At 35.8% G+C, this 24,032-nt stretch overlaps 1 protein-coding gene across 8 annotated transcripts in view; it reads left to right on the plus strand.

The window, feature by feature from the left end:
• Positions 1-24,032, plus strand: part of LMNTD1 (lamin tail domain containing 1) — a 166,712-nt gene that overhangs the window by 118,430 nt on the left and 24,250 nt on the right. For 6 of the 8 annotated variants that reach the window (XM_030804531.1, XM_030804532.1, XM_003265617.4 and 3 more), the window contains 4 exons: positions 3,296-3,482; positions 4,029-4,148; positions 10,175-10,392; positions 11,278-11,450. In XM_030804531.1, coding sequence (XP_030660391.1) covers positions 3,296-3,482; positions 4,029-4,148; positions 10,175-10,392; positions 11,278-11,450 — 698 coding nt within the window. Of the gene's footprint in view, positions 1-3,295; positions 3,483-4,028; positions 4,149-10,174; positions 10,393-11,277; positions 11,451-13,968; positions 14,025-24,032 lie in introns of those variants that run through there. The other 2 variants (XM_030804529.1, XM_003265616.3) reach the window with 2 other exon arrangements.

Raw genomic sequence — 24,032 nt, forward strand, 5'->3', positions numbered from 1 at the left:
GGCCAAATTCAATTCCTTGCGGTGATAGTACTTCTTTACTAACTGTCAGCATGCAGTCACCCTTAGGTTCAAAAGGCCTCTCCCCAATCCTTGCACATGGGCAGCTACATCTCAGAACCAGCAACAGTGCATGGAATCCTTCTCATGCTTGGATTCTCTCTGACTTCCCTCCCGCTGCAGCTCTCTCCTGCTTCCAGTTGGAGTAAATTCTCTAATTTTAAGGTTCATTTGATTAGATTAATTCCACCTGATCACTTCTCGGCCTTTTGGCTAAGATCAAGTGTAGATTAATTCCACCTGAATAACCTAGGATACTCTCCCTATCTTAACATCCATAACTTTAGTTATATCTGCAAAGTCCTTTTTGCCATCTAACATAACATATTCACAGGATCCAGAGATTAGAGATAGACATCTTTGGACAGCTATTTTGCTTACCACAAAGGGTTAAAGTCTAAAAAGAGTTAACACAATTTTGGAAAAGAAAATGAAAGGGGACTTGTCCAACCAAAATCAAGACTTCATCTAAAACAATATAAATTAAAGCCATTTGGCATAGACACAGGATGAACAGCTAGATCAACGGAACAGCTAGGAAGCCTTACAATATTCAGAAACTGGCTGTTTGACTAAGGTGACATTACAAATCAGCAGGGAGATGATGGACAATCTAATTAGGTAGGAAAATTAGCTCCTTATATGAAATACACTCTCACACATATATATACATACAAACAAAGCTGTTCAAAGCAAATTATTGAAACATTTAAAAGAAAATATGACATAAGAGCAGGGAAAGATTTCTTATATAGGACACAAAAAGCAGAAACTATAAAGAAAAAGATTGATAAATTTTATCACAGTAAAAATTTTAGAAATATAAACTGTACCATAAGAAACATTATAGATGAAGTATTTTTAAAGTCTCTTCCTGCAGAAAATATGTGCATATAATTGAATACTATACTATGAATACCATAAATCAATTATAATAATGTAAATTCAGAAAAGTGAATGAAATGATATGAACATGCAATTCATTAAAGAGGAAAACTGAGTAGCCAATAAGCAGCTTGTGCTGGGCAAAATCTGAAAAAGGGGTTGAAAAGTAACAAGACTGATAGAGGCAAAACAGTTGACTTCAAGAAGCAAAGGGAAGAGTTTCCTAAAACAGGGCATATCTGGCAGAGGCCAATACTGGGGAGACATGAAGATATAGACTAACAGTTGCCACTCAATTTACCGATTGTGAAGGACACTGGTCATCTGGGTCTTTGGCAGAGGTAGGTGGTTGTGAAGTAAATAGAGGTGATTAATTAGTGACATAGCCTTTTCCAAAAGCTACGTTGTCATGGCAGTAGGAATTGTAAGCTGGAGAAGGCCTGTTCTCTTTTTTCTTTTTTAAGGTGGCAGCCCCTCAAGGATATGTACCTATTTGGGGGAAATAGGTAGTCCAGAGGGAGAAGTTGGTGTTAAAGGAGAAAGGAAGGACACTGAGGGGACTGAGTTGCTGAAGCATCAGGAGGAGTTGGTGACCAGAGGGCTTCACTGCAGATAGGAGAAGGGGCCTCTTCCACGAAAATGGGGTGGGCTACAGAGAAAAGGCGGGCTCTGCTGTAGCAGAGCCTAGGAGAGCCTGTTTCTAAGTGGGAAGCAGGGAAATGCACTAGTCTTTCTGATGGCCATGTTTTCTTAGTGAGATAACTTGCGAAGAGTGAGAATAGAGATATGGGGCAGGGATTTAAACATTGTTGAAGGATGGCAGGAGCTGCTCTGAAGATTCCGAAGTTGGCTCATGAAGATGACAACTTGCTGTCAATCAGCAAGGGCCCAGGTGTGGTTGGAGACCACTAAATTTTTGGTAGCAGCAATCTTTGTGTGTGCGTTTTCTAGTAGAGTTCAACCACCATGGTGTGTACAGAATTTAAACAACCTGAATGGTTAGGTCAAACCTATTTGAGATTTTACTCGTTGAGTGACGCAGAAGGACAAGGATTAACATTTATTGAGTGACCTTGTACATGGGAATTAATCTCTCTCAACCTCAGTTTCTCTATCTATAAAACGGGGCTAAAAATACAACCTGTCTGAGTTGTTTTAAGAGTTAAATGAGATAATACAGTGTTCCTCACATTTTTTGAATGTGACCTTCAGTAAGAAATATGTAGAAGTATTTTAATGAGAAATATGTATGTTATTGTGAGAATTACATGAGTTACCATGAGTCCACAATGCCTTCACCAAAATACTTGAAGACTTACATATTTCCAAATTCAGAATTTTGACAATTTTAGGAAAGGAAATTTTAGAACACATATAACACCTTGTCAGGGATTACAGAAGTATCGAAAATCAAACATTAATCTTTTCACAGAAAAATATATAAATATTCACATAAACCATAAACAAAGACTATAAATAGCCTCACCTCAGTTTTGGACCAGGCTTTGCTTCAAATATGTTTTTAAAAAATTTTTTTGGTTTTTTAGAGCTTTTTAGATTTTGGAACTGTGGATAAGAAATTGTGGAGAACTATATATAGGGATAGGTAGATAGATAAATAAATAGAAGCATAGACATAGATATACATATAGAGATATTAGATATATAGTGTTTTTAAGTGCCTGGCATATAAGTAGTGTTGTTATTATTATTGGTACAGATATATCTTATTTTTAAGATGGGGTTCCCCACTTACCAAAGTGATTTTTGACCTACTAATAAGTTGTGACTCACAATCTGAAAAATGCTGATATATAATGATATATAAATGATTATCCTGGTCCCTGGATCATACATACTTAGCTCTCAACACAAGTTAAATGGTAAAAAATACCATCTTATGTTTATATAACGTTTTTACCTTTCAAAAATCTTGTAATCACATAGTTGCTATTTATCTTCAGTCACTTTATCAGAAATAAAGTAAATGATTTGTCTCTTGATCTACTTTTGAGAGTTTCATGTCTCAATGATTTTTTTCTTGAACAGTAGGAAATTTGAACTATTATAGTTCACAACTTCCTGTGGCTTTCATACCTTGACACCTAAAATACTTTTTAAGTTTTCTTTATTTTAAGTGAAATAGATTATTTTATTGCACAGATAAAGAAATAGAACTAAAAACTCAAGCCATTTGTCTAAGGTTACAAAATATACTATTTCTATATAGAACTTGCCCAATAGAATATACAGTTCAAGAACAACTTTCAAGCAGTTTATTATTCACTTCTTAAAGTGAGTCAAAGATTCTCCTATTAAAGGCACCTTACAATCTTTGTGTTTTATTTTCTAGTTCTCTTGGAGATGTTGAAATAGCTGAAGTGAATGTCAAGGGTTTGTTCGTGAAGCTCATTAACTCTTCCCTTGACAAAGAAATGGCAATTGGAGATCATATTCTCCAGCAAAATATGAATGGACAAACCATTTCTTTGTACCGATTCCTTCCAAACATAGTAATGCAGGCAAATTCCACAGTAACAGTGAGTATAAGAGTATAAATACTGTACATTAGAATTGTACAGGACAAACTTGTTGACATTGTCAGTCTGTGGCTCAGCACTGTCTCATTATCACTCTATCTGGATCTGTACTTAAGATGTGATTTTGTTGTTGTTGGTTAATTACCGCACTTTGTCAGTCTTCTGGATGCTAATTAATACCCACAGTTAAATTTCCACAGCTGTCTTCAATTTTGTATACAATATCTTTTGTTTTTATAATTGAACTATTAAAATGAAATTCTTAATTTCCTGAAACCAAGTAAATATAAACCTGCAAAGACGAGCAAAGAGATTATTTGCTTAGAGAACAGGTAATTAGCTCATGCAGGAGGGTTCGTCTCTCATTTTTTCCTTTAATCCCTGTAGAGTAGCTGTCTGGTGTTGCATAGCTTGACATTGTATATGATATAGTCATTATATTTTAAAACCTCATCTATTCAGAAAGATTATGTTGGAGTAACCCTGTGACATTTACAAAACTGTGTTCAACTCCAGTGGCATTTGTCATTAACAATTTTATTACAGGTGTGGGCAGCAGCATCTGAAGCAAAGCATCAACCTCCATCAGATTTTCTTTGGAAGGAACAAGACAAGTTTAGAGCAAGTCCTGACTGTATAACAATCCTGTGCAAACCGAATGGTCAAGTTAGTTTCTGGTTCTTAACAATTGTTTTTTTAAAAATATTGTGTTTATTGAGCATATCTGTATTTTTTATTCTTTCTATTTTATACCATGTGTCTAAGTGCATAAATGTCAGTAAAATTGACTTAAGGCCTAAAAGATTATTTTATTGTCAGGTTCTTATAAATTTATTTATTCATTTAATTTCAATAGTTTTGGGGGAGCATGTGGTGTTTGGTTAACATGGATAACCATGTTGTCAAATGGAAGAGCACTCATTAGTTCTTAAGTGGTGGTATTCCATGGTATGTATCTACCACGTTTTCTTTATCCACTTGCTGCATGATGGGCATTTGGGCTAGTTTTTCATAGAATGGATAGTTAGCCTTATGTTCCCCATCCTCTTAGCTCACCCGATTATTTTTTTATCCTTAAAGCTTGGGAAGAACCATCACTAAATGCCACAACACATCAGGCAAATCAACAGCATTCTCTCCCCAATGTCAGAGGGCCCAAGAGCTACTTACAGTATGGCAAAAATAATTTTGATATCTCATATTCCTAAGAAGCCTCTTCAACTTTCAAAGTCAAGGGAAGATTTAATTTGTGATATTTAGCCTGAAGAGTGGGATAAGGAAGGTACTCTATACAGGTCTTTTCTATTTATTTTTTCATTTCTCAAATATTTATTGATACTCTTCTCTATTTTAGAGCTATGCTGAGTACTGGGAATATAACAGATTAAGATCTGCACCAAGGAACTAATATTCTAATGAAAGAGCTTACAGTATTAATTTGAAATGACTATACTTTACTCCTTATAAAATTAAGGGTATTAGCAATAGCTTTGTGTAATTTGTTCCCAGTATTTGACAATTTTATATTTTCACTCAACCTTTCTCTTGGTATAATATTAGCATAAATATATACCCATGGACATACCATTAAGGTTCAAAGGTATTTCTTTTTACAACAACAAAAAAGTCCTTTCTCAAGATGATTTTTAGATCATTTTTAGATACCTGTGTTTTTTTCTTACCCTCAGTCTAACTTACTATGTCATGTAACTACTAACAAAATATGTTAACCAGAATCTATCTCTGAGTTTTCTTGCTGCATTATAATATATGTTGAGACTGACTTTCCCTTTAAAATAGACTTGGCTGATTTCTTAAGAGCCATTTACTCTCTTTCTGTGGGAACAGTTGTTGTTAGATGAGGAGAGCACCCGTGAGATATAACTTAGCAGCCTTCACCCACTCAGCTTTAGATCTCCTTGTGGGCTCGAACTGAATTTTATAATACTTCTCTGATGGGAAAAATAAAGCTACACAATCTAAGTTATTTACTTAGATTAATTTTCACTGATGGGGAAAATAGGATATACAATCTGAGTTATTTACTCAGCCTCATAAGAAATCATTAGCAAAATCCAGTTTAGGATTAAGGCATTCTTATCTCAGAACTTTCATCATAGTTATCCACTCTGTAAACCAGTTTGTGATTTCTATTTTGTATGTGCATTGCTCCAGGCACTGAGCATTGAACCAGACAGACCAGGTCCCTGAGCTCCTGGAATGCAGATTTTAATAAGTTTTCATTTGTTGCAACTGAATTAGGCTTTGTACTTAGACTGTTCCTTTTACCCAGTGATTTTAATGACTTTGCACATATAGAATCATACCATTTCTGTGGGGTGATGTAAGCACAAATAACTGTGCCTACTAATGGAAGACTGAACCTGATTGATTGATCCACATGGAAAATATTTAAATATATTTCGTATCTGTCAGGAATGGTGCTAGGTGCTAGAAAAAGGAACATAAGTATTGCACACTTCTTGTCCTCAAGAAACTCAGTCTACTAGTAGAAATTGATATGTAATAATAAGTAATTACAATACAGTGAAACAATGCTTTAATAAAGTACAGGCAGCCCAGGTCAGAAATATCAACTCTGTAAAGGAAAGCATGAGAAAAAGCATTGAGAGGAAGAGCCATGTGTTGTGAATCTGTAGTGGAGAGGAGTTTGCCCACCTAACTTGAACCGTGGTGATCTTGCCCCTTTTCACTTCCTGGACTCTCCTCTCTCCATGCTTCTTCATGCACTCTGCTCTAGCCACACTGGCCCTTCTCATACTACTTTTACTTTCCAGTGCTTCACTGCTCCTTCATGTCGCAGGGCCTTTGCACATGCTTTTGCCTCTCAATAGACTTTCTTCCCTCCCATTTTACCTATTAAATCCTACCTGCCCCTCAGAACTCAGCTCAAGCCTTTTTTTTTTTCCTGAATCACATCCCATTGGAAATTCTGCCTTATGGTAAAGCCATATGCATTATTTAATTCCACTAGAAAATATTTCCCTTAAATAGGTGGAAATGTGACTTTAAAATCAGCTTGAAACCCTAATGTAAGTATAGAGTTCTTTTTCTAATAAATTCATTTTCATTCTCACTTTAATAGCACTGAATATTACTATCTGCAACCACCAGGTAAATTTTCCTTAAAAAGACAATTTACTGCCTTCCCATAGACATGCTGAAACACAGACTCAAAGTATCATCATGACCCTGGAATTGCTTTCTATTTGTATGTAGAAAATAATCCATATCTTGTGGAAAAAGTCACAAAGCCCGTAATCTACTGTCTAAAATAATAGCCAGCTATACAGATCAGAATAGACCCTGTTTCTGGACTTGAATAATATTTTATATTTGTAAGATGGGGCAAAGAGAAGTTATATTATGGGTCATTTTTAAAAAGAAGCCTAGGCCAGCGCAGTGGCTCACGCCTGTAATCCCAGCACTTTGGGAGAACGAGGCGGGCGGATCACAAGGTCGGGAGTTCAATACCGGCTGGGCCAACATGGCAAAACCCCGTCTCTACTAAAAATACAAACATTAGCCGGGCGTGGTGGTGCCTGCCTGTAGTCCCAGCTACTCAGGAGGCTGAGGCAGGAGAATTGCTTGAACGTGGGAGGCAGAGGTTGCAGTGAGCCAAGGTTGCACCACTGCACTCCAGCCTGGGTGAAGAGCAAGACTCTGTCTCGAAAAAAATAAAAATAAAAATAAATTTAAAAAATTAAAAGGAGGCTAAGATAAAGTGTGTCTTAGACTACTTTTTGAGTCATCTTATCACTAACATGGCAATGGTTAATATTCGATACAGCTACAAATCTTATGGCTTAATATAGAGGTGGCTTTTAATTTTGCTTTGCCATGCATTAATTATATAACTGTTATTCTACTTTCTCATTTGTAAAGTAAGAGATTGTATAACATAATCACTAAGACTCCGTGAGTCTATGGACCTTTAAAGCAGGGATAGGTTTTGTTTCACCAGTCATATTGTTGTCCCATTGGGATTTGGAGCCTCTAAATTGCACGTCAAATAATTAATTAATGTCTTATGTTTATCAATGCCTGGTACTTTCTCAATACATTGTTTTGCATTAGAGATCCAGATGTGGAACAGACCAGTCTTATACAATAGGAACTCATTGAAGGGCTGTTTATATATGCCTTATTTCATTTGATTCTCAGTAATGTTTTGGTATTTTGGGAAAAAAAAAAATGGGGCCTGGAAAGTTAAATGGCTTGCTTAAGGTCACATGATAAGTAATTTGATAGAACTAAAATAAAACCGTATCTTCTAAATGAACCAAATCTTAAAATTCTCAAGAATTTTTCTATTGCACTAAAAATAGTTTACAAGGTTCATGTGGCAACATTCTAGAGCTGAGGCAAAATTTTATCACATTATCATCATTGTCATCGAAGATTTTCTTAAGTTCCTACAATACAGGGAAAAATCAAATATTGCCTTGTCTAGGAAAGGCACACATCTCAATAAGGGAGATCACCCTAAAAAGATCATGAACATATTTTCAAAATATAATATGTTTGAGCTACTGAAAAGGGAGGATTCGTAACTAATGATCTGTAGCAAAAGTCCATTTTTTTGCTGTAATCAATGAAAATAAACTTTTTAAAAAAGAATTCATCTTTCTTTCTCTGCTAGAAGCTTAGCCTAGCTGAACTGACCTTGTGTTGTCTTTATGTCTATGTTATTTGTCAAGCCAAGCAGAGGGATGTTCAAAGGTTACAGTGTGAAGCCAAACCTCTAATTTAGTAAACTAAAAACAGATCACCAGAACAAGTAGAATGTTAGGGCACGTTTTTCATGTTGAATAGAAATATAACTGTTAGTGTCTAGACAGGATTTTCCTGAATAATTTTTGCACGTGTATGTTGTGCGCGTGTCACATATTCAGGAAATCCAATCAAACTCCAGCTTCAGTGCTTATGGGTCTCCTTAATACTCTCACCTAGGATTCTAGCCTGAAGAACGTGTTTTCTTGTCTATGTCTCTAGCTCTACTGTCCATTTTCCCATCTGAAATAAGACACACTCAAACACACAGTGTCTTAAATGTTTAAAATCTTATTCATGTTACCATTACTTTTCGCGCAGTTCTTTAGAGTTGTGAAATCCAGTAGCTGGATGAATTTTACAACACTTCGGTAAAACAGTTCCCACTGCCGCCCTCTCAGTTTTGCACATGAAGTCACAGTTCAAGTTAGAAAGTAACTTACCTATCTGAGATTATGCTGCTTGTAATATTCAGAACAGGAAACTAAGGCCAAGATGCCTTACTCTATATCCTCATCATGTAGTTTGCTAAGCCACACGCACAGGTGAATGGCATTATATAGTTGTTTTTAAATTCTGTTGTACCGTATTTTACATGGTAAATAAAAAACAACTCATAATGGATAAGAGACCTAAACGTAAGACCTGAAACCATAATACTGCTGGGAAAGAACATAGGGGAAAAGCTCCTTGACATGGTCCTTTGCAATGATTTCTTGGTATCACACCAAAGCTCAGGCTACAAAAACAAAAAAAAATAACAGTGGGTATGGAGTATGTCAAACTAAAAAGCTTCTGCACAGCAAAGGAAACAGTTAACAAAATAAAATAGCAACCTACCGACTGGGAAAAAAAAAGTTTGCAAACCTCATATCTGAGAAGGAGCTAATATTCAAAATGTAGGAGGAACTCTTACAACTCAATGGCAGAAAAGCAAATAACCTGATTTAGAAAACAGGCAAAAGACCTGAACAGACATTTCTCCAAAGACATTTAAAAAATGGCCAACAGATATATTAAAAGGTGCTCAACATCACTAAGCATCAAATAAAAGCAAATTAAAATCACTATGAGCTATCACTTCACACTTCATAAGGATGGTTATTCCAAAAAGACAGGAGATATAATAACAAATGTTGGTGAGTGTATGGAGAAAAGGGAACCCCAGTGCATGGTTGGCAGGAATGTAGATTGGTGCAGCCGTTATGGAAGACAATATGGAAGTCTCTAAAGAAATTAATAGTAGAGCTACCATACAACCCAGCAATCCCTCTTCTGGATACATACCCCAAAAATATGAAATCACCACCTTGGAAAGGTATCTGCACAGCCATCTTCATTGCAGCATTATTCACAATAGCCAAGATATGGAAACAACCTAAGTGTCTGTCAACAGACAAATGGATAAAGAAAATGTGGCTATACACGATGGAATATTATTCAGCCTTAAAAAAGAACATGGAGGGACCTGGAGGACATTATGCTGCGTGAAATAAGTCAGACACAGAAAGAAAAATGTTGCATGATCTCACTTACATGTGGAATTTTTAAAAAGGTCAAACATACAGAGAAAGAGAATAAAACTGGTTCACAGGGATGGGAGCAGGGGAGGAAATAGGGAAATGTAGGTCAAAGGATACAAAGTAGCAGAGATTTGTAGGATGAGGAAGTCTAGGGATCTACATAAGGACTATAGTTAATGAAATTGTGTTGGGGATTTTTGTTAAATAAGTAGATTTTAGCTGCTCTTGTCATAAAAAAGTAACTACGTAAGACAACAAATACCTTAATTTGCTCCACCATAGTAATCATTTTACTATCTATATATATATATCTCATAACAGCATGTTGTAAACCTCAAATATACATAGTTGACACTAATAAATCATTTTCATTAGGCCGTTGCCTGGTACACCCCTATCCACTGGAAGCAAGCGTGGGAAAAATTGGATACCGACATTGAATTTAACAGATGTTCAGTAGTATCTCCAACATTCCGAAAGCATGTGTTTCAGTGGACAGCATCTACAACTACAATAACTAAAGAAAAACAAGATCAACCTAAGAAAGCTATCTCGAATTATCAGGTGGAACAAGCTGAAGTTCTCCTTAAGAGGTAAGGGTTGTTTGGTTTGTTTGTTTTAATGGGTCCTTCCCATAATTAGTAACTGAGCATATGGGAACAACTAGATGATAAATGGATGTGTGATGTATAAATTAAATCAATAGTGATTTTTGGAAACTACTATTTTGAATAGAACTCATAGGAAAAGCATAAAAACAGAATGAGCAGGTAAATAATCATAGGGCAATGAAGGCTGGCGATCTTCACTAGGTGGTATTGAGACCCCTCTGGCTATTTCACTTTTTTTTTTTTTTTTTTGAGACGGAGTCTCCCTCTGTCGCCCAGGCTGGAGTGCAGTGGCACAATCTCGGCTCACTGCAAGCTCCGACCCCGGGTTCACGCCATTCTCCTGCCCCAGCCTCTCCGAGTAGCTGGGACTACAGGCACCCACCACCTCGCCCGGCTCAATTTTTTTGTATTTTTAGTAGAGACGGGGTTTCACCGTGTTAGCCAGGATGGTCTCGATCTCCTGACCTCGTGATCCGCCCGCCTCAGTCTCCCAAAGTGCTGGGGTTACAGGCGTGAGCCACCGCGCCCGGCCGCCATTTCACTTTTCATGGGCACTGTTATTAGAGGCAAGGCTGCTGCAGAGATGTGAAGAGGTGAGGTATCCCCAAGTCTTTAGCAGTGGAGGGAGAGGTGCATTATCCAGGAATTTTATCTTGGATCAAAAGCTGCCTGTGGACAGAGGTGCAGAATATATTATTCATTTGTAGGCAGATGCTTCTGAAGTTATAATAAAAGTTCTGTCCACGAAGTTTAAAAAGTCATATTCTCTTGGTCTTGAAATATGCTTCCACTTTAATTGTGCCTTCAACATTAACACCACAGCATAAAATGGCTTTTGAGTTCCATTTAGGCTTTTTTCTTTTACAGAGAGGAGGAAATCCCACCAACCGTTTTCCCCAATCGCAGCCCTTGGTGCCAGAATCCCTATGTCTCTGCACATCCTTACTGTCCTCTGATTGAACCACACAATATATCCACCGCTGGAGGCAGCTTGCATAGACAGCCCAGGTCTCGGTCAACCAGAACTGATCAAGCCTCAGGTCAGTTAAAAGAGTACTTGTTCCAGTGGAGAGTGCGTGTGTGTGCATGCACATGTGTTAACTAGTGGGTTAGGTGGTCAAAATGTGCTAAGTGTTAAAGATGATTCATATTCTCAAGAATAGATGGCTCTTAAAGGAATTATTCTAAACCATTCACTTACATTTCCCCTAGCACAGTGTCTTCCACTGTGCTAGATAAATATCTGTCCTTGATAAATATCTGTTGAATGAATCAAAAGAACAGGGTGGCCAGCAAGAGTATGTATGATTCTTGAAGTTCAATGAAAAACACTTCTTGTTTTTTCATCAGGCAGCAAAAACTGGTCTTACAAGTTATGCTGTGTTGAAAAAAATTCCTTCTTTTCCAAACACACTCTAATGTTAATCCCCAATTCTTTCTCCGTCAGAAGTTTCTTAAGTCCTCTAAATAAAGCTTTTAGAGTTAGTATGACTAACACAGGTCTCTGTGAATAGATTTTAGGAAGTCCATGCACCTGCTACATTTGGCACAAAATTGTGGGTGTCTATATGATTTTTTCTGGGGAGAGAGTCCATGAAGTTCATCAGATGTCCACAAGTATTTAACAAGAACTGGAGTAGAAGAACATAAAGCCAAGAAGGAACCAGACTCAACTATTGGAGAAAGCCTGTTTAATACACCAGCAATATCCTGGTGAAGTTGTAATGATTCACAAACCTTGACTTAGGAAAGAAGAGCTTGTTTTTTAAAAAATGAAATCTTAAGCGAGATCCCAATATATAAAATGCATAAAAACAGATCCACCCAAGGTGAGGAGGATGTAGCAATTTCCACTGCTCATGACCCCCTTATTCTTCCATTTCTCTTTGCCTGTGATCTTTAAGACACCGCGAAATCACAAGATTCTCCATGAAACAATATGACAGCCATTGTGTTAATATGCTAGCACATCATTGGGAAATAGCACCCCCAAAATAGTACCTTTTAGAAGTAGAATGATGGAAATTTTGTAATTTACTGAATATATTTCTTTTTCATAAAATTATATACCATGTAGCTCTATGTCTGAGTTTCCTTATCTGTAAAGATATGGGTCTGAAATTGAAGGCCTCTTTAGCAATAAACTCTGTGCATGTGTGTGAGCTTTAGATATAGATGTAGATATATTAGATAGATGTAAACAACTTTAGCCCTTTATAATCTTTAGTACCTTATGACTTAAATTTGAGGCTTTCAAGAAATACATTAATTTATGTTTTTCTTTAATTAATGATAACCTTCACTAGTTTACTTATTCAGAACAACTTATTTTCCAAAGAAATTTGATTTCAAAATTTTTGAGGCACTTTTCTATAATATAATAGTGGCAACTCATCTTGATTATTCAATAACATTTGCTATTCAACACAAAACACTTCACTGTATGTGCATATTTTGTAGTAGTAATTCAAAGATAGTTGCTTTGATACCTCTACAGTCTTTATATATCGTTATATAACTTTTTTCCATTCATTTAATTTTCAATATGAACAGATATACATCAGAATTGTACGATTGTTTGATTTCTACCACAAAAGATGGTCACAAAGAAACACATGTTATGAATGTGGTTGCTGACTGATTGAATCAAGTAATCCCTGAATTACCAGTTCATCTCCTTGAAAGGATTTGTAACATGATTCTTCAAGGGAAAGTTACATGGTTTGTTAATTATCCACTATCTTTTTAATTTGCCTGCTACTGGAAAATTTGCCACCGTTAGCACACACTTAGTAGCTGGCAAAGAAAAAAAACAGACAAAACAAAAAATAATTAAACTTGGAAGTTGTTCAATCCTGCTCCATTTACCCTAAAATAATAAATGGGCTAGTTTGCTGAGTTACAGAAGAATCTTAGATAGAAAGAAATCTATCTTCTGTTTGAAAATTGTTGCCTTGTTTTAAACTATGTCTCTCAAATATGCTACAGAGGAGCCTAGAGACTAATAAAGAGGATAATTTTAAGGAAACATCTACACACTGTACTTCCCACTTACGCTAAACACATTTTGTTTTTAAAAACGTTAAAATACAGCAAGTATAATGTTAAAAGCACCCATATATTAATCATGCAGAATGAATGCATGTTAACATTTTGTTGTATTGTTTCACATTACCAAAAAGAAAAATTCATAAATTTGAAGTTCCTTTTAATTGTATTTGCAGTTCTGATCTGATATTGGAATAAATCATTCTGGTTCTCATTTTATACTTTGTTTACATGCGTATGGATCCATATATATATATTTAAAATAATTTGCGTGTTTTTAATTTACATAAATGGCATCATGCTAAATGTGCCAGCTCTTTTTGACTTACTATAATTTGAGGGATTTAACTATAGTAATATAGAGAGACCTAATTCAGTCACTTTAACTATTATGTAGTATTTCATTATACAAATTTACTGTATCTTGTTTATTCCCCTATTAATGTTTCTCTCATCAACAATGTAGATGAAAAATTTTTTAATTTTTTTAATTTTCTTTTTTACTTTAAAAAAAATTTACCAAGGCTTTGAATGCATCCAAGAAAATGTTATGTCTATGGCAATGATCATCCTTGTGCAAGTCCACTTGTGCATACATACAAAGGTTCCTTTGGGGTTCATACCTAAACTTTTAAAATCTTCTAAAATTCCTGCATGTACTTATTCAGTTGTGTGGTACCTGTATCTTCAACTTCATTAGATTTTGCTCAACTGCTGTAGGAAGAATTTTGCTAATTTATACTCCCACCAACATAGTAAAATATTTCCCATTCCCCTTATTCTCACCTAACTTTATATTGCCAGAATCATAAATTATGTGCCAATCTGATGGACATTAACTAGTAACTCATTATCTTAATGTGAAGTTCTTCTTTAATAGTGGTGTTGTACATCTTTTCATATGTAAAAAAATAAAAAATCATTCCCTATCTCATAATTGTCATAATAATAAAGTTATGTGCTTATATTTATTAATTATGGGTGGTATCCATTCCCTCAAGCATTTATCCTCTGAGTTACAAACAATCCAGTTACACCCTTCAAGTTAGTTTAAAATGTACAATTAAGTTATTATTGACTGTAGTCACACTATTGTACTATCAAATAGTAGGTCTTATTCATTCTGTTTTTTTTGTATCCATTAACCATCCTTACCTCCCCACCCCGCAAGTCCCCCACTACCCTTCCCAGCCTCTGGCAACCATCCTTCTACTCTCTATGTCCATGAGTTCAGTTGTTTTACTTTTTAGATCCTACAAATAAGTGAGAACATTGTGTGTTTATTTCTGATAGTTTTTCCAATTTGCTTTTTGTATGTCTTTAATATATTTGGAGTTGTTTTTATGTATGGTATGAAATAGTGACCTCAGATTTCTTCCATATGGAAAACCATTCGTCTCAACACCAGAGAGTGTGTCCATCACGTGCACACTGATTTCTAGTACCACCTCCCTCCTATGCTTAGGTCTGGGTCTGTGCTCTCTAGAGTGTTCTATGGATCTATCGCTGTGCCACTAACACTGTTCCTGTTATTATCGGTACATAATCATTCTTTTGCTCTCTTCTTGCTCTTCCCTTTCAGTGTGATTTGGCTTTTCTTAAACTTTTTACTCCTCTTTACAATAATCATTTTTATCAAGTTTCACATAGAAAAACTATCTTGTTAGAGTGTGATTAAAATGGTAAGAATTTTAAAGGTCATGTTGAGAGAAAGTTGATACCTTTATGATACTGAGTCATGGTATATGAAATCAATTGTCAGTTCATTCAGATTTCTTTCATGGCTTTCATTGATATTTTCTCATTTTTTTCCATAAAATTCTTGTATATCTTTTGTAGATTTCTCACCCAGGCAGGTGTATTGATTTGTTATTATTGTTGCTACTGCGTTTGAAAATGCTATCTCTTTCTATAACTTTTTTTCACTTTTTTAAAGAAGAGGAAAATTATCTTTGTATATTGCTCTTGTTTCAACAAATTTTCTGAACTTTCTAGTTTTGATAGCTTGTAGTCTCATGGGTTTGTCTGCTTGTTTGTTTGTTTGCTTGTTTTTGAAACAGAGTCTCACTCTCTCACTGTAGCTGGAGTGCAGTGGCACGGTATCAGCTCACTGCAACTTTTGCTTCCCTAGTTCCAGTGATTCTCGTGCCTCAGCCTCCCGAGTAGCTGAAATCACAGGTGTACGCCACCACACCCAGCTAATTTTTGTATTTTTAGTACAGACAGGGCTTTGCCATGTTGGCCAGGACGGTCTCAAATTCCTGACCTCAAGTGTTGGCCTTCCAAAGTGCTGGGATTACAGGCATGAGCCACTGTGCCTGGCCACATGGGTTGTTTCTTCCCCCTCTGTATTGTACAAATGTGTACAAATGACATCCTTTCTTTCCAATGCTTATAAATTTATATCGTGTTCTTGCATTATTACATTGGCAATAATGTGAGATAGTTCCAATGAGCATGGCCAACTTTGTCTTATTCATATTTTTAATCAGGATGCATCTTAGTGGAAGGTTTGCTGAAAGTCACCACTGAGCATTCATTTGGCTGAGAATTTGTTCCTGTGGGAATTAGCACAAATTTGGGGGAATGTTCTGAATTCTACAATGTATGGGGGTAGGAATTTTATTCAATGTAATGAAGATCAAATGCACAGGGCCTCTAGCTAACTTTGTGACTATGGATTATTAAAGGATTAAATATGATGTGACACTCATCCTGCCCCTCAGGGTTCACAACAAACTAAAATGCCAGAAACCACTCATGGGCAATAAATGTTTCTGATGATTTGGGAGTCATGAGAAAGAGGTTTTATTAAAGCCCCCTCCCCACACACAAAAAAAATTGTGAGTAGATTCTCCTAAGAATCCTTTCAACTGGCCCCAAGAGGGATTACCCTTGGCCCCTCACGCCATGCACTACCAAAGCTCTTGCCATAATTGCCCTCTTTGTCTCTTTCAGAAGAGCTCTCACTCCCATAGCTTCAGGAGTCACCATACCTTCTACCAAAAGCCTGGTAAGGTATCCTCCCCTTATCCTAAGAGGAATCTGACAGCAGATGTCAAGAGGAAACATTTTCACCTCCTTATAAATTCCACTATTATTTCGACTTCACAAATAAGAATTTAGTAAGTGATGGAGCTAGAAAATTTTCCGCCTTTGAATCTTTTTGTAATGTTATAAAATACATAAAGAACAAAAAAGACACTTCTCTACCCACTTCCCCAAATGAAAAATATTAATACGTTGTCATATTTGCATTAATTGTTTTTTTAAATAAGCATTACATGTCAAAAGTCTCCTAGATTTCTTTTTCTAGTCCTACTCCTATTCCCCTCCTTTGCTCCCTAAAGCAACATCCATGAACCAGGGATATTTTTTCTTTTTGCTATTGCCTCGTTTTTTGCTGCTTAATGCAAATCTAACTTCAAATTCAACCATTTTTCCACTATCAACTGTTGAAGCTCAAAAAACTCATCTGTAGCTGCAAATATGTATTTCAAACCTATGTAACCAAAGCAAATGTTGCAAAAGACAATATTGATTTTTCTAAGTATGACAGATTCTGATATTTCCTACTCTATTATTTCATTTTAAAATACTTGCCATGACCTTCTAAATTTATTTCATAACCAATAGAGAGGGCAAGATTTGCTGTTTAAGAAACATTGCTTTAGAAATATTTATGAAAAGACGAGAGCAATGGAAAAGGCTCAGGGGAGATAGCATTGGAACTAAGGTATTGAAGGTCGAATAGGAGTTATTCAGGTTGAAAAGAGGGTGGGAAAAGCATTCTGAGTAGAAGAAACAGTACATATTAAAAGCACAAGGAGGCAAGAATAAACTTTGGGTTCAGTGAACAGAGAGAAATTGAATCTGACTGAAATATAAGTAGAAATTGAAGTGTTAGTCCAGAAAGTTTGGTAAGGACTAGATGTTAGAGGTATTTGTACACCATCATGTTAGAGTTTTGACTGTATTCTGAAAATACTGTGGAGGCAACAATTGGATTTTAAATAGGTGTTATAGTTAATAGTTATAGTTAATAGTCTCATATAGATCTGTGTTTAAAAGAGAATTTTTAAAGCAATGTGAAAAATGAAATGGAGTAGGAAAGATTCCAAACTTTTGATCTCCAGCCCAACATTCTATTCTGAACTTCTGATTTATGAGGCTAATTACTTATAATCTCTAGCTGGAGCCCTACAAGTGTCTCATTCTCAGAATGTTCAGAACAACTCATCATTGTCTTTCCTTCAAAGTCTGTCATTCCACTGATTTTCCTTATATAAGTGAATGCCATTCAGAAACCCGAGGTATCCTAATGGTCTTTCTCTACTCCTTTTCCTTCCTCAACTCCCAAGTATAATCAATCTTATGTATCTAAAATCTTCATTTTCTCCCCATTGCCCTCATGGTGGAGTCCAAACCCATGAAATTGTTTAAGTATCTTTGAGCCAGGGCTGTCCTATCTCGTCACACATTCACCTTCTTGCATTCTATGCTTTAGTCATCTTGAAGTTCTTTCAGTTCTTCAAACACACCCTGACTACCTCCAGGCCTTCACACATTCTTTTACCCCTCCTCTTCTTATGGATAATTCTTTTTCATCCTTAAAGTTTCACTTATATGTCACTACCTCCAAAGAACCCTTCTCTAGTCCCCACCAAATGAGTTTTTTGCTCCTAATATGTGTTCTCAGTAATATCTTACACTCACCAAGCAAAGCGTTTATTGCACTGTATTGTAAATTCTCTTTTATCTCTGGACTATAAGTGTTAAATTGCTTTTATTTTGGTCATCTTTTTGTCACTTGCACCAAACTCACCACATGACACATAGGAGTTAATACGTGTATACTGAAGGACAGACTGAAAAAAAGACACTGAAGATTTTTAAATGACATCTCATAGAGTTAGACTGGTATTTTAATGAGAATTTTGGAAGGAATATAAAAAATAAAGTGGAATACAAAATATCCCCAAATCTAGAAAAAAAAAAAAAGCAGTAAGGAAGCAAAGGATAAGGAAAGAAAGGAACAACAAAAAAAGATTAGAGAGAAAGACTGAGCACAAGTAAGTCTAGTAGAGTTGTAATTTGAATCCCAAAAGGAGATGACGGAGAGGTTGGGACAGAAACAATATTTAAATAAATAATGGCAAAAATTCTCAAACACTGATACAAAGACATCAAGCCACAGAAGAACAATAATAAATCCCAAGCAGCATAAATACAAAGGAAACCACATCTATGTACATCATAATAAAACTTCAGAAAACAAAATATGGAAGTCATAAGATAATGGAATGATAGCCTCAATGGGCTAGCAGAACTTCTAATCCTGAGTTCTATATTGAGGAAAAATATACCTGAAAGGGTGAAGGTAAAATAAGGACATTTTCTGACAAAGACAAACTGGAAGGATTCATTAACGGCAAATCCACACTAAGGAGATACTAATGGAAATACTTCAAATAGAAAGAAAATTATCCCACATGAATGCACAGAGCTATAGGTAAAAGTAAAAAAAAAAAAAAGGAAACAAAACATGAACAAACATAAATGTTTACTACACAAAATAATACTGATGTTGTCTTATAGGGTTTTAAATTGAGATAGAATTTAAATACATGACAACTATATAGTTTCCTAGGGAGGGCTACCTTCACAAAGCACCACAAACTTGATGTCTTGAAACAAAAGAAATTTATTCTCTCACAATACTGAGGCAGAAGTCTAAAAGCAAGGTGTTGGCAAGGCCATGCCCACTTTGAAGACTTTAGAAAATTTTCTTTCCTTGCATCTTCTTAGTTTGTAGTCATTGCCGGCATTCCTTGATACTCCTTGGCTTGTTGATCCATCGCTGTAATTTCTGCCTCTGTCTTCATATGGCCTTAACTTCCTGTGTGTCTGTGTCCAATTTCTCTCTTCTTTATAAGAACATCAGTCATTGGGTTAGGGCCTATACCAATCCACCACGACCTCATCTTAACTTTATTACATCTCCAAATACCCTATGTCCAAATAAAGTCATGTTCACAGGTTCCAAGGGTTAGGACATATCTTTTAGGGAGACACAATTCAATCCATTACAACAGAAATAGAACAAAAGTTGGGAGAGGATTAAATGGAGTTAACGTATTCTAAATTTTCTGTTTTTCCAATAAGTTGTAAAAATAACATCTTATATTAGACTTTAATAAATCAAAAATACATGTTGTAATATAGGATGGAAACTATAAGAATAGTATAAGAATGTCGGCCTGGCACAGTGGCTCATGCCGGTAATCCCAGCACTTTGGGAGGCCGAGGCAGGCAGATCACCTGAGGTCAGGAGTTCGAGACCAGCCTGACCAACATGGTGAAACCCCATCTCTACTAAAAATACAAAAATTGGCTGAACACGGTGGTGTGCACCTGTAACCCCAGCTACTCCAGAGGCTGAGGCAGGAGAATCGCTTGAACCTGGGAGGCGGAGGTTGCAGTGAGCTGAGATCGCGCCATCGCACTCCAGCCTGGGCGACAAGAGTGAAACTCTGTCTCAAAAAACAAAAAGATATATGTCATAGTTTCATTATCATTCAGTTAAAAATATATAATTTCCAACGTAATATCTTCTTTGATACATGGGATATTTGGGGATAATATATCACCAAGAAATTGGGTTTATTTCAGGAATGCAAGGCTGGTTATAAAGAGGAAAATTATATAATCATCTCAATAGTAAAAGCATTTGATAAAATATTCATTCCATACCCACGAGAGGAGAACCTTAGAATATTAGGACTAGAAAGAATTTTCTTCATCTGACAAATGATATTTGCAAAACTCCTAAAGCAAACGATATCATACTTAATGGTGAAGTAGGTGCAGTGGTGAAAGGTTTTGAGGTCCTGAGAAAGACAAGAATTCTCTTTATGATGACTTCTATTCAACATTGTACTAGAAGTCTGCATGAAATAAGGCAAGAAAAATGAATATATACATACTAATTACCCCATAAACCAGCAGTTTCATTCCCAAGAACTATATATATCTAACAAATATATACATATGTGCACCAAAATATACACACAATAATGGTCTGAGTGACTGTATTTGTAGTAGCCAAGAACTAGAAGCAATCCAGGTGTTCATCAATTATTTAATGGGCAAATAAATTATAATATGTTCATACAATCCCATAGGTGATTAAAATGAATGAACTACTGCTACGTGCAATAATATCAGTGAATCTCGTAAGCATACTATTGAACAAGAAATGTCAGACAAAAAGGAATGTGTATTGAATGATTTTGTGTATATAAAATTCAAAAACATACAATATTGAACCATAGTGTCAAAGGTCAGGATAATAATTAACTTTGAGGGAAGAAAGGAGTAATAGAGGTTACCAAAAATGCTTCTAGAACACCGACATGTTCCATTTCTTGATCCAAGTGGTGTTTACAAGTATGTTTTACTGGTTTCACCATGCTGTAAATTATGATTTGTGAACTTTCCTTCATGTATATTATACTTAAATACATTTTATTTTAAAAAACTTAATGAGCAATAAAAACTGGTAAGGGAAGAAAGCATGGTTCCATTAACGAGCATGGACAGCTTATACACTGACAAGGAAGGACAAAGAAAATCTAAAAAAAAAATACGTTGATGAACTGAAAATGAATATTAATAACATGAAGCTATTCAGTGTAAGAGAAAAACAGTCTTAACCATTAAGAAGCTTAAACCCATCATTATGTTGCAATGTCTTGGGAATTAATTTTAATATAGTTTGTCATAGCTCAGTCATTTCCAGAAATACCTCATAGCAGAGAAAGCTAATTGCAGCCCTTAAAATATTCTTCCTTTATACACAAGATTCACAGGTCCAGGGAAATCTAGACACATGGCCACCAATAATAAGGCCTGTTTTTCTCAGCCTCTGCTGCAAATAGTAGGATTATGTGTCAACATCTTGTATAATGGAATGTGAACAGAAATTGTGTCTACAACATCTGGAGCATGCCCTGAGCGTGTGTGCTCCCCTGTGCCTTCTCTATGGCATGACCATGGGGCTAGAGCTGCCATATTTCAACTGAGAGATGAAGCCGTGAGCTGAGGATGAAAGAGCCACCCAAAGTACCCTGTACTGGCACATCTCCAGACTGTTCAATGAGGGATAAATACTTTTGTTTATGCCATTTTTTTTTATTTTTATACTTTAAGTTTTAGGTTAAGTTGGATCTTTGTGTCTGAGCCAGATGGCCCATAGAATAATGCTACCATTTCAAGATTTAGTTTCCCTTAATAGGCTAGTGGTTAAAAAGAAAACAAAAATCACAGCCCAAACAGACATTTTTTAAGATAATTAGGTGAATTTGAATACAGAATGAATATTAGACATGGAGTCATTGTTCTTTTCTTAGGTGTGTTAATTGTGTTGTGGTTATATTGGTTGTTCTTAGGAGATTCATACTGAAATCTTACTCTCTAATGGTCTGGTCATGTAGGCATATGTGATATAAGATAATGTGCCTGGGCACAGTAGCTCACACCTGTAATCCCAGAACTTTGGGAGGCCGAGGTGGGTGCATCACTTAAGGTCAGGAGTTTGAGACCAGCCTGGCCAACATGGTGAAACCCCGTCTCTACTAAAAATACAAAATTAGCAAGGTGTGGTGGAGCATGCCTGTAATCCCAGCTACTCGGGAGGCCGAGGCACAAGAATTGCTTGAACCCGGGAGGTGGAGGTTGCAGTGAGCCAAGATCGCACCATTACACTGCAGCCTGGGCAACAACAGCAAAACTCCATTAAAAAAAAAAATTATAAGATAATGCAAATATGGCAAATATTAATGATTAAATCTGGGTGATAAGTATACAAATTTGGTTGTATTATTCATTGACATTTTCTGTATGTTTAAATTTTTCACAATAAAAATTTGAAATAGTAAAATAAATAAGACAGATTTTTTGATAGAATCTAGTATGTACCAGGAGCTGTTAGAGCACAAAGGCAAGGCCCTGAGTACAGCACGAAGGAGTCGTCAGAATGAAGGCTAACGGCCCTTTAACACAGCAGATAGGTTTACACTGTGTTGCCATCATTCATCCTACACCTGGAGAGAATGTGCTCTCTTCTTGCTCTGATTAGCTTGTAGATTGTCGACAATTTTGTCAGTGTTCTTCTGTAATTCAGGTTAAATGACAGAAACTAGTCTGAGGATAGTATTTTGCATTGTTACGAGTTGATATTGTGAGCATGTTCAGTTTAATGTACTTTATTTGTTCATGGTTGAATGCGCTTTGCCTATCTTCTGCAATCCATCTCATATACTGCAGTGGAATTCATCCTAATTGTGGACTCTGCACCTGCTACTGCCTTCTATGCAAATGTTATCATAGTAATAATAATGATGATGTTTCTTTGTTTCTGAGTGTGGCAAAGCCACACTGTGAAAAACTAACTGCTAGAAAATAAATAAAAGCAGAACATAGATAACCTTATGCAGGAATGAAACACTTAAAATCTCATCAATGTGAGCTCCATATTAAGACCACATCTATGGAATTTTACTTAAGCTGGACTGTGGGCTCATTATAATTTAATAGATCTGACCTATCTGTCTTAGGATCAAAGTATATTTTTCCCATAAGAAATTGCCTCCAATACAAGTTTGAGATTTTTGAGTTTTTCTTTATATATTCCTCAGATTAGTATCTGTTCTGTTTGTTGATGTTTGTGTGTATTGCGTGGTTTAAATTTGTCAGACTAGGAATTTGGAATAACATCACGTTTCTGTGAATAGGCAGAGTATTAGTCAATATTATATACATATAAACATATATGGCTAAGTTAGTCAATGACATAACTAGAAATTATATGAGTTAATGTATAAAAAATGTTAAACGAAAAATATCTCACTATCCAGAGGGATAGAAAAAACTAATTACTGTATTGGAGCACTTATCATCAGACTGAGTAGAAAACAATAATTTGAAGGAACATTGCAAAATACTAAGGGGTCCCGTGCATATTCTATTATCAAATAATTGTTCCAAAAAATTAGAAACCTTTATATAAAGGAAAATTTTACTACATCATATATTCAAAAGTAATAATTTTTCTCTTCTCTTGCTTACTTTCAGAAAATTTAGATTAAAAAGTCACCTTATTTCTGCAGGACTTTTTAAAAAAAGAATAGACGAGTGAGAACAATTTATGTGCTGCTTCTTACAATTGAAACAAACGTTTCTTTAATGGCTGAATAATGAATTCCAAAGTATTAGTCTTAGTAACAGAATAATTAGGTAACATTATGACCAGATATTTTATTTCAAAACATTTCAATATTATAAAACAAATGTTTTAAATCGTCCTTTAGTTATGAAAGATTGTAACCTTCTTTACAGAAATAGACGTCCATTTCTTTACACAAGTAAAAAATATGATTTCAGAAATTCAGGGGATTCAGATTAAAGTTACTAGGTGCTAAATGATTGGGGCTCAAAAAAAAACCCCAAAATTGACATTACTCACTGATGTGGAAACAGACAGACACCACCACTACTGACAGTCCTGTCATTCA

Source organism: Nomascus leucogenys, chromosome 23 (genome assembly GCF_006542625.1).
Source record: "Nomascus leucogenys isolate Asia chromosome 23, Asia_NLE_v1, whole genome shotgun sequence".
Lineage (NCBI taxonomy): Eukaryota > Metazoa > Chordata > Mammalia > Primates > Hylobatidae > Nomascus > Nomascus leucogenys.